Source organism: Geospiza fortis, unplaced genomic scaffold (assembly GCF_000277835.1).
Source record: "Geospiza fortis unplaced genomic scaffold, GeoFor_1.0 scaffold153, whole genome shotgun sequence".
NCBI classification, from domain to species: domain Eukaryota; kingdom Metazoa; phylum Chordata; class Aves; order Passeriformes; family Thraupidae; genus Geospiza; species Geospiza fortis.
The window spans coordinates 760356-771869 of record NW_005054498.1 but is presented as its reverse complement, the minus strand read 5'-3'; the positions used below and the strand labels follow the sequence as shown (position 1 = coordinate 771869).

Below are 11514 nucleotides of genomic sequence, written 5' to 3'. Positions count from 1 at the left end.
CCATTAATTTCCAGTCCATTCCATTAATTTCCAGTTAATTCAATTAATTTCCAGTCCATTCCATTAATTTCCAGTTAATTCAATTAATTTCCAGTCCATTCCATTAATTTCCAGTTAATTCAATTAATTTCCAGTCCATTCCATTAATTTCCAGTCCATTCCATTAATTTCCAGTTCATGCCATTAATTTCCAGTTAATTCCATTAATTTCCAGTCCATGCCATTAATTTCCAGTTTGTAGCCCCTGAGGGAGGCCTCCCCTCCCATCAGCACAGTGAGGGGAGCTGGGCTGTTCCCTCCATCCCCAGGACTGGGGTTGGGAGGATGCTCAGCAGGGTTCAGGAGGAGCATCCCCCTGCCCTGTGCATGTGAAATGGAAATGGAAATGGAAATGAAATGGAAATGGAAATGGAAATGGAAATGGAAAAATGGAAATGGAAATGGAAATGGAAATGGAAATGGAAATGGAAATGGTGGGAGTGGAAAACCCCCCATCCCCAGCAGTGCCTGTGCCCTGCCATCCTCAGGTGTAGTTTCACAAATGCCCTTTGCTCTTCACTGCAGAATTTGGGTCTTTGTCTCATTTTGCAGCACGTGGAAAATAAAAACACAGCAAAAGGCAAGAGCCCAGAAGTGTTTAAGACCCTAAATTGTGATCATTTCCCACACCCAAGGCCAAACTGGTGGGGATTAAAGTGAACCAGAGGGGCAGAGGGGAGGCACCCCCATCCCCCTGCCCAGTGCGTGTAGAATGGAAATGGAAATGGAAATAATGGAAATGGAAATGGAAATGGAAATGGAAATGGAAATGGAAATGGAAGTGGTGGGAATGGAAATGGAAGTGGTGGGAATGGAAATGGTGGGAATGGAAAACCCCATCCCCAGCAGTGCCTGTCCCCTGCCATCCTCAGGTGTCACTTCACAAATGCCCTTTGCTCTTCACTGCAGAATTTGGGTCTCATTTTGCAGCACGTGGAAAATAAAACCACCTGTCCTATCACAGCAGAAGGCAAGAGCCCAGAAGTGTTAAAAACCCAAATTGTGACAATTTCCCACACCCAAGGTCAACTGGTGGGCATTAAAGTGAACCAGAGGGGCAGAGGGGAGGCACCAGCCCTGCTGGAGGAGCACAGGGTGATGCTCTCACCCCATTTTCCTGCTCCCAGGCTCTTTGGGGTGCTTGGGGCTGCTCCTCTGCCAGCCCCCAGCAGTGGATGCAGCAGAAAAAGCCTTCACAACATGAATGAAAGCTCTGACAAAGGGAATGAGGGCAACCATTGTCTCCTTGGCCTTCTCCTCGCAGCGTCTGCGTGTAATGAGACTTTTGGTTATGCTTGTGGCTTCTGTGACAAAGCTGTGATTTAAGGGCTGTCTGCTCCGAGGCAGGGCTGCTCACACAGCCCAAAGTGCTGCTGAGTAATATTTCACCACAAATTGTTGTAACTGGAGCTCGACGACTGCACTGGGAAGGAGGGGGGGGTTGCATTTGATTTATTGGATGACTTAGTGCCATTTGCAGAGTGAGCTTTGTGCTGGGGTGGATTTGCAAATCCAGCAAGTAAAAGTCCATGGGAATGGGGCTGGGGAGGGGAAATCTCCGTGGTTTGCTGCCACCATGTCCAGAGGAGGAGGCCTGGATCTGCAGGGGGCTGCCAGGCAGCTCTGGGGACCAACAGAATGTGTGTGTGTCCATGGAATCACAGAATGGAACCATTAAGGTTGGAAAAAAGTCCAAAATTGAGCCCAACCTTTGATCAAACACCACCTTATCAGCTAAACTGAGCACTGAGTGCCACATCCTGGTGCTCCTTGGACACCTCCAGGGATGGGGACTGCAAACCTCCCCTTCCCATGCCTGGCCACCCTTTCCATGGAGAAATCCATCCTGAATTTCTTCCTGCCTTTCAGCATCAGGTGTAAACCAGCAGTGCTTGCTCCCTCAGCCTTCAAACCCAGCCACAATCCAAGGGATGCTTTCCTAAATTTGAGACTTTTCCTAAACCTAAGGCTTTTCCTAAACCTGACACTTTTCCTAAACCCAAGGCTTTTCCTAAACCCAAGGCTTTTCCTAAACCTGAGACTTTTCCTAAACCCAAGGCTTTTCCTAAACCTGACACTTTCCCTAAACCCAAGGCTTTTCCTAAACCCAAGGCTTTTCCTAAACCTGAGATTTTCCTAAACCTGAGACTTTTCCTAAACCCAAGACTTTTCCTAAACCCAAGGCTTTTCCTAAACCCAAGGCTTTTCCTAAACCCCAGTCCGTGCAGCATCTTTAGGAAGGAGGTGAGGAGGGCAGGCTGCAGCCGGGCTTGCATCACTGTGAGAATTCAGGTCATGTTTACTACAGGCAGCTGGAACACGATGATCTCAGACGGTAACAAGTAACATCTGAGAGGACGAGTTAAAACATTCAAGCTGTTTTGTAAGCACCTACTTTGCTTTCTTTCCAAGCCCAGTTTGGCTATTTGCAAAGGATTCATTTGTCCTCTTTAAGAACCTGGTGTCATCTTGCTGAAATAAGTGAAAAAGGACAAGAGCTCTCCCTGTCCTTTTAATTTCAAATGGAAAAATGGTTTTGTCTTTTTTTTTGTTTGGCTGGGTTTGTGGTTTGTTTTTTTTTGTTTGTTTGTTTGTTTGTTTGGGGTTTTGTTTTGTTTTGTTTTGTTTTTTGGGGTTTTTTTGTTTGTTTTTTGGTTTTTGTTTTTGGGGTTTCTTTTTGGTTGTTGTTTTTTAGGTGTTTTTGTTTTTTTTTTTAAAGGCCCCAAATCAGCAAACAAAACCCCACAGTCCAGCTTCCTTTCTGCTTCAAGGACAGATACCTATGGTCTGAGGGCTCCTGGCCTCTTGCAAGCTGACCTTGTGTAATTTCCTCTATTTACATTTGGCCAGCACTGGCCTCATTGACTACAGGAGTTTATACAAACCCCTTTGGAGAGGAATACCAGGGATTGCTGAGGCACGTCCTGCCCACATTCCCCTATTTACTGTGCTGCTAAAGAGATGTACAGCGCTGCTGAATAAATATCTCCTTATCCTATTTTCTTCTTGCTTTAATGCCTTTGTGCCAGGACAACAGAGAAGGTCACAGGCAATTAATTCAAACCAGGTGGGAAAAATGACTCTTAAAATCCTCCTGTGCAGGGAGACATCTGATAGTGCTCCAGTTAAATGTGCTTTTATTTACATGAACTGAGTGCAGCCTTTGCAATGCCTTTTTTGGGGGGGGTTGTTTTTGAGGAAAGAGTTGCAAATAATGTTTGTTCACTGCTGTAAGCGAGCCAGAGTCGATTTTGGAGGTAGATTATCTTCCCTGGACTTTGGTGCTGGTGTTCCAGCCTGTTTGCATGCAGGGCTCACTTCTGCAGGCAGAATGGAAACGGCTTGTACCTAATGCACATCAGTGTGGTGATGATTCCCTCAGCATCTGCAAACCTAATGCATGCAGTGGGGTTTGGGACCTGGCAGCACTGCTCCTGCCAGGGTCTGGGGACGCTGGACAGGGTGAGCAAATCAATAAATTAGGTTTGAGGGACTGAAAATTGCTCTTTAGCACCACTAATCTGCTATTTAGTGGCTTTTTTGTGGGGGGGGTTTAAGTAGATTTTTCTGATACACGAGTTGCTCAGCCTGGCATGGAGAAAGTATTCAGCAATTCAGCCAGGATAAAATAATTCCATGACCGTGTGCGCCGTGAAGACACGAGGGGAACGCTCCCAAGTGCCACCACTCAGGCACCAGGAGGGGAAAAGGCTCCCTCTAACCGGGGGTGAGGGTTCTCAAGGAGCACCCTTGAGCTCAGCACTCACCCACAGCCTGCAGGCAGCTCCTCCAGAGAGCTGGGATTGCCCAACCCCAGGGAAAGCCACTCCAGGCTGCAGGGGTGGCATGTGACAGCTCCCACTGCAACCCAGCGATGCAGCGCAGGGAGAGAAGTTCCTTTGCTGTGTTTATTATTAAAAAATAAAGAAAAGGGGAAAAAAAAAAACCAAAAAAAAAAGGAAAAAGTTTATTGCAAATCTCAGTGTTTAAGAGTATTTCCAGAGTCCACTTTGTTACAAACAAATCAGTAAATCCTGCTTGTGCTGTGCCCTCACACACACACACTCACCACTCGCTCCCCTGCTCGTGCCACGACGGGAACAGACACGGACTGTGAGGTCAGTGACAAACGGAGCATTTGATCAGGATTGGAAACTTTGTCATTAAAATTAAAAAAAAAAAAAAAAAAAAAAAGAGAAAAAAACCCCAAACTAAATACAGTAGAACCTCGCAAATCTGCAGAACAGGGAGCTTCCACACACACGCAAAACCTGGAGGCCTTAATTCCACTTCCAAGCAGTTGTAATAGCAAAGTGCTGTAGTGAGGTCTCGTATCAATCACAAAGACTTCAACAACCTGACAAGGATAGGCTACAGAACATTTACCAAAACGCTTGAAGTATCATAAATTAACAATAAATTAAAGGTACATCGTAATGCAACGTGGCTGTTTTGTTCACTGATCACCGATTCACACAACTCTGGTTCTCTGTAGGGATCTTCCAGTCCTGGGTGCAACACAGCGAGGTTCTGCTGGCCGTGATAAAGTGCTGAGGCAGAGGAAGGACACGAGACCGCAGGTCCCGGGCAGTGAGGATGAGTTGCTCCAGCCACTTGGTTGCAAGAGTGCCTGTTTCTTTTTTATTTTTTTCTTCTTTTCCTTCTTTTTTTTTTCTTTTTTAAATTTTTCTCTTTTTTTTTTGGACATCTAAGACAGAAAAAAAACAAACCAAGCACCTTCCCAAAAAGAGGTTGTTCTTTTTTTTTTCTTTTTTTTTGTTTTACAGATTGTCCCACATTTCTATGGCTGGTAAAACACAGACAGGTCAGTGTAGCAGTTAATGGATGATGCCACTTCCACTTAAGTACACAGAAATGGTGGTTTGGGGTTTATTTTTCCCCCCAAACCAGAACAGACTTGTTTGATTTGTCCCCCTGAGTTGCCTAGAGGCGAGAAGATGCATATAGGTGGGGTAAGCAAGCTCGTGTCACTGTGAGCAGGAATCTCTCCCATTAAGACTGAATGAACAGCTCCAATGCTGTCTTTTATCCTTCCCTTCGTGCACAGGCTCCACTTCATTTCTCACTGAAGTCAGCAGCAAAAAATAAAAGCCCCTTCAGCTGGCGTTAGGGCAGAGCTGGGGAGGGGGTGCAGCTCAGGCCGGCCCCCCCAGCACCCTGGGGTGGCAAAGACAGGAGAAGGGCCTGGGGGGGCCACAGGCAGCTGGGGCTGCAGCAGAGATTCCCTTGTGCACCTGTGAGCCAAGGTTTGGGTACATTAAGACATCCTGGGCCAAATCCTCCCTGTGGGGTGGGCTGGGTCCAGCAGCCGTGGGCACCAGCTGAGCCTTTTGCATGGCAAGAGATGCTGGATCTGTAATTCTTTTTGTTTTGTTTTTTTTCCTTTTTAAATAACTGGGTTACTTAAGACTTACCTATTAAAAACAGCTACACTTTATGCTGTAAGAGTAATTTTCCCAACAATTTCACAAGCAATACAAGATAGGCATTGGAGAGATTGATGTAAAGACAGCTTTCCGTTATGCAGAAGATCATTTTTCCTCTCCAGTTATTTAAGCTAACCTCCTTTAACAATCTCAGAATAAATTAATAAATACTAGTTAAATTAGAAACAGTACATCAGGTCTGACTATCAACAGAAAACAGTTCTAAGGATCCCAGTTGGGAGAAGAAAAATGATCTTATGAAATATGTGCAGTAAGAACTGGCCATGAAGACACACGGAGCCTTTGATTTCCCAGCATTATGTGACATTCAAGTTAAGATCATTAGCAATGGTTTCTAATTGTCAGCTATCTAGCCTGGCCTCCTCCTCCTCCAAGCTAAAAGGTGAGTCTGTGTCCCTCCAGAAGAAGATTCAGTTGGCTACTGGTGGTGTATGAAATGCTCCAGTTCGTATCATCGGGTCTGAGTGGAATTTGTGGTAAGGGATGGGTGACAGTCAGAGGCTGAGCTGCTTCTGCTGTTGCTGTTGTCAGTATTTATGGATCAGTTGGACTTTTACCTATGCTTGTTATCAGGAAAGCAAGTGTGCATCACATCTTCATGCTAGACAGAAGTTATTCTTATGTGACTATCCGTATTTTCTATGGAGCTTTCCATTGTTGGTTAAAAAAGTTCTGTCTAATATTAAAAAAAAAAAAAATTGTCGGTAGCAACTGTTCACATTTAAAATTTCACATTCCCTTTAGAATGGAGTTTTAAAACGTGGAGCAGAGCTGACATTTCCCCCAGCCTTACACCGAGTACATTAGATGGAGAAGGAACAGGGCTTTTTATACCACGCTGTCAGAGCCTTTTCCTGAATTTTCTGCTTTTCCAATATCCATGTCTATAAAGTCATCTGGTAGTTCTGGTGGTGGCCCTGCCAGGCTCTCCTCCACCTGCTGCTGCTGTTGCTGCTGCTGCTGGTGGTGGTGGCAGAGCCCAGTCTTGCACGGCCTCACCAGGGCCAGGAACACGGCCCCCAGGACCATGCCAGCAGCACAGGAGTAGAAGGCTGAGCTGTAGTTCTTTGTCGTATCCACTAAGACACCTGGAAAAAAAAAACATTTACAGCAGTTAGCCACAGCCCACTCCCCCCCCGCCCTGCCCTGCCCTCCTGTAGGGCTTTAATCTGCATTTTATCTGCGGCCAAAACTCGGTGACAATCGGATGCCACGTTAAAAAAACAAACCCCATTGTGTTCTGGGGTACATAGTGTCACCTCCAGTGCTCCCCTGGGCACTGCAGGGATGCTGAGCCCGAGATGCAGCAGGCATCTGTTTGTTCTGCCAGCCTTCACCTTTCTGCAGAGCGTGGCACAGGCACAGCGAGAGGGATTCGCCTCTGCTTGTGCCTGAAGTGGTGCCAGCTTTGGGTTTCTAACAGGATCAGGGGAGCACTGCAGTATTTCCCTTCCCTCTGAGGTTCCTCAGTGCCTCATCCGTGGGACTCTGCAGAGCTGCATTGCAGTCTTCTGGCTCTGGGAGACTCCCAGTAGTGGTTGCAGGGCTGTGATTAGTGCTGCCAGAATACCTTCTAGACAGAGATCAGCACCCACAGCTGTCAAACACCTCCAAAACAAAACCAAGACCAAAGTCTGTGTTACCTGCGAGGGGTGGTCCAGCCAACCCAGCTAAGCTTTGAATGAAGACATAGACTCCAGCTGCAGAGGACATCCTCTCAATGCCAACCACGTCGTCTTCAGCCAGGAGGGGAATATGTGTGCCCGCCACCGTGCCGAGCATGAACCCAAAATAAACGCTACATATCATCAAGCCCCAGAATCCAGAGGCAAAAGGGAAGGCAACCAAGGCTACAGACAGCAGGATGACGCAGATGAGCTCGATGTAGATCTTGCGGATGGGCTTCTTGTTGAGGAGCCAGCCTGCAAAAATCCTCCCGAAGACCTCGGCGATGGCCATGGCCGACAGGATGTAGGCAGAGTGGTCCTTGCTGATGCCCAGGCTGCGGCTCAGGGGGATGATGTAGAGGGAGGGAGCGAAGAAGCCCAGGGTTGCAAACAGGCCAAAGAATGCATAACAGATAAAGCTATAGTCTCTCATCACAGAGAAGTCCAGTAGTTTGGTTTTTGGTTCTGGAGGGGTGCTGTTATTGTCAACGGGGTTCTGTCCGTGTTGCTTTGGTTCTTCACTTTTCGGCTCTGCTTTGGTTTTTCCAGGCACATTGCTGGGTGAGGTAGTTATATCGACTCCTGAGTCTATGGACTCTATTGAGGTGCATGTTTGTTCGTTTTCAAGCATGTACTTTGTCTCTGTGGACTCCTCTGGAGGCTGTGCTTTCACTTCTGGCTGCTCTCTGATGACGATGGGGCGCAGCAGCGAGCCGCAGGCCGTGATGCCCAGCTGCAGCACCCCGACAGAAAGCATGCTGTACCTCCAGCCAATCTGCTCCTTCAGGGCCGTGATTGCTGAGGGAAGAGGAGAAGTGTAACTGGGAAAGCCTGTAGTCACACCAAGGAACTGAATTTACAGCCAGGGAAGGGAGTGGAGATTCTCCACTGGAGGGTTCCTCTCAAAAAGGCTGAGCAGGGGTCTCTCTACCCAGGGGTCTGGCACCCACCTTCCTCCCCTCTGCTGCAGCAGACAGAAGCTAAAAGCTGTGGCTTTTACCACCTGCTAGCAGATGCCACCCTCTAGGTAAGTTTTTTGAGGTCTCAGCGGGTCTGGGGACAAAGGGGGTGTTGTTCCCAGTGAAGGAGGGCAACCTCAGTGCTTGAGTGTCCTTTCTCAGCTGCCCCCACCCTGAAACCAGCTAGCAGAGGAAGTCTCTCAGCTCTGCTCAAAGGTGCACGTCACTGCCTAATTACCAGCCTTCCTTTGCACCCAAAGCAGCTTTGCAGCGGGGATTAGCCCAGAGCACACGAGCACAGCAGACCACAGAAACCTCCAAGGGCAGAGGTGACAGGGCTGTGACGCCTGGGCACAGCTCCCCAAAAGGCTGGAGCACTTTGGCAGCCCGTGCTGAGCACAAGCCCAGTAACCTTTAGGAGCAGTTCTGGGCACTGTGTGTTTTAAATAGCTGAAGTTTCTCGGGCTTATTTTTAGCCTGCCAGATCTATATAGGGAGCCTGGCGGGCTGCATATCAGCCAGGCATGTCCTGCACTGGCACATGGCACCGGGGGGGCTCGGCAGTGTCACACCCGTCCCTGGCACTGTCACTCTGCCTGCTGGGTGCCACGGGCATGTGAGCAACCACTTGTGGGCACTGAGTTGGCCTCTGGCTGTCTGCTTGGGGAAAGGATTTGTGCCTTTGGCCCTCCCAGCACGTGGGCACCGTACCTGGTGCGAAGGAGAAGACGGCGAAACATTCCCCTGTGGATGCCACCGCTGTGACCAGCGAGCGCCTTTTGTCAAAATACTGTGATAAAATGGTGACAGTCGGGAGGAAGGAGAGGCAGTATCCGAGGCCTGTGAATAAATGCCAAAAATTGCCATAACAACAAGTAAAGGAGGGGGAAACACCGATGCAAGAACACGTTAAGTCGGCTTTCCCGGTGGTCATTACAGTATCATTTCGGCCAACTCAGCAAGTCACCCTGGAAGAAAATCATTGGGGAAACCAGAATGTTATTTTTTTGTAATTTGGAAGGGGGAAAAGAAAAGAAGAAAAAAGAAAAAAGGAGAGTAGAAACCCAAACCAAAAGACCCAGCCTCCCCAACCTGCTAGATAATGCCTTCTGCTCCCAAACAGCCAGTGGGGTCCACTTTGAGGACCTCATCTGCTTAAAGCATTTGAGCCTGTAGCAACTGCTCCCTTAAGCAAGGCAAGCTCCTGGCCATGGACATGAGCAGAACACCCAGGCCAGGCTGGAGAGAGGGAAAAGCATCAGGAGAAGAAACCAGAGACAGAGGGAGCATTAGAGGATTTGATCCCGGGTGCAGCTTTGTTCTTCTCTGAGCTTTGTTCAGCTCATCAGAAGCCACCGGTGCCGCTGCACGAGCTCAGGGCCGAGCCCAGGGCGGTGCCCGGGGTGGCACAGGCACAAAGCCAAGCCTGGGGCCCATCCTCGCTGCGGGATCAGCTCAGGAGGGGCAGCAGCAGGGAGCAGGGGACAGGAGGGTGGCTCACCGGAGACGATGCCGATGGTGACGTACATGTGCACCACGCTGTGGGCGAAGGAGGCGATGACCATGCCAGCGCTGACCAGCAGCCCCCCGGCCATCACCACCAGCCGGTGGCCAAAGCGGTTGCTCAGGACCGTCGACAGAGGAGCTGCACAGGGAGAGAGCTGTGGTCAGCACCCACCTCAGCAACTTCACAGCCACCATCTCCTGCAGAGCTCTGCTCATGCTCCTGCCCAGGTTCCTCGAGGTGCCACCTCCCTGCACAGCGCAGCATCACCCTGGAGCCACGCTGGGGCACAGCTCACAGCGTTTAGGACGTGCTACAAAATCACCAGAAGGCACACGGCAGCCTGGGACAAATCTCCAGCCACATGTCCGGACACCACTGGATTTTAGCAAGGCTCAAGTTATTTCTAATCCTTTTCTAACTGCAGAGTTTGGTTTGAACACTCTGGGTTTTACCCCTTGCTGGTGAGACCTGAACAACTGGGTCAGGCTCAGTGACATGGACCCTGTCCCTGCACCACCCACAGACTCAAAGGGCTCAAAGGGACTGCCAGGCTGAGACAGACATTTCTTGGCATTTGAGGAGCAGCCTCTGAGCTTTATGGCCATGATTTAATTTATAATGGAGCCATTAGAGGCACAAAAGTCACAGGTGCCAGGTCCTTGCATGCTGAGTCAGCAGCAGGACTGCCCCTTGCACCTGGGCCGAGCGCCCGCTCCTCTTACCTGTGAAGGTCTGTACAAACACACATATGGATATTATCCAGGATATCCTGCTGTTGGTTTCATCAAAGCTTTCCATCAGGTCGTTGAAGAAGACTCCAAAGGATTTTATGATGCCGTATGTCAGGGCTTCCACAACAAAGAACGCAAAGGCGACCGTCCAGCCCCATCCTCCGTCAGGCACTTTAGTATAAACGTTTGCAGAGGTGCACGGCATCTTTACAGCTTTGACCGTCATTTTGGATCTGGGAAAAGAGGGGAGAGGCAGCCAGGCATCAGTTTAAACTGAATTCTGCTGGAAGAGGCACAGCCTGGGAGCTGTAGCACCCCTAAGGCACCGTGAGCAGGACCAAGTGTGGGAGCTGGGCTGGTGTTTCTGCCTCTGTCCCTCCGTGGGCTCCTTCCTGCTGCTGCCCTGTGAGCCCAGCACCAGAAACTCCCAGCTCAGCACCGGGGCGAGCTGTTCCCAGCAGCCAAGCCCGGGAGCTGGGAGCTGTCATCTGCCTGGCGGTGCACGGGGGTGGATGGATGCGGTTCGTGAAAGATCCACCGCGGGCTGGGAGCCCCGGGGCACCCATGGTCCCCAGCCTGGCCGGCCCCAGAACGGCAGCTCAGGGCTGCCCACACCTCAGAACCAGGGGTGGGGACACCCCCAATATCACCAGCTCCTCTGCAGCCCTTGGCACCATTACCATCCCCCGGGGCAGGGGGGCTGGATGGGATCACCCCATACGATACAGGGTGTTCTCAGCCCTGCCCCGTGTCACCCGGGGGTGTGGGGGTGGCTTTGGTCCCCCATGGAACTCCCCATGGAACCCCAGCACTGCACAGGGGGGACAGCACCAGAGTCACAGTCGGGGGAGGACACTGTGCTGGGGTCACTGCCACACAGGGGGGACAATGTCAGGGTTACAGTCCTGGGCTTGCTGCCACACCTACAGGGGGGTCTACTGTGCCACAGTCACCGCCACACCTGTGCAGGGGGACAGTGCCAGGGGTGATCACCATATCTGTGTGGGGGGACAGTGCTGGGGTCACTGCCACACCTGTGCAGGGGGACAGTGCCGGGGTCACCGCCACACCTGTGCAGGGCACAGTGCCGGGGTCACCGCCGCACGTGCGCTGCGGGGGACAGTGCCGGGGTCACCGCCGCAC

General features: G+C 50.3%; 1 protein-coding gene across 2 annotated transcripts; it reads right to left on the bottom strand.

Annotated features, from left to right (window-relative positions):
* Positions 1-3992: 3992 nt before the first annotated feature.
* On the bottom strand, positions 3993-10624 carry SLC16A6 (solute carrier family 16 member 6). Of its 2 annotated transcripts, XM_005428673.3 has the most exons (5): positions 10363-10624; positions 9635-9778; positions 8845-8973; positions 7151-7972; positions 3993-6595 (listed from the first exon to the last, which is right to left on the bottom strand). In XM_005428673.3, the coding sequence occupies exons 1-5, from the start codon at positions 10595-10597 to the stop codon at positions 6336-6338; spliced, it is 1590 nt and encodes a 529-aa protein (XP_005428730.1). In that variant the 5' UTR covers positions 10598-10624; the 3' UTR covers positions 3993-6335. The 2 variants fall into 2 exon arrangements, with proteins under 2 accessions (XP_005428730.1, XP_030919205.1); XM_031063345.1 differs by lacking the exon at positions 10363-10624 and having other exon boundaries at positions 8845-9101; positions 9635-9693.
* Positions 10625-11514: the final 890 nt, after the last annotated feature.

Bases quoted from the DNA above. Each gene is read 5' to 3' on its own strand.
- SLC16A6 (XM_005428673.3), bottom strand. From the start codon at position 10,597: ATGACGGTCAAAGCTGTAAAGATGCCGTGCACCTCTGCAAACGTTTAT. The intron at 9,779-10,362 runs GTAAGAGGAGCG...CTCCCTGTGCAG, and splicing joins GTTTGTACAGACCTTCACAG to CTCCTCTGTCGACGGTCCTG. The intron at 6,596-7,150 runs GTAACACAGACT...TTTTTTTTCCAG, and splicing joins GGCTGGACCACCCCTCGCAG to GTGTCTTAGTGGATACGACA.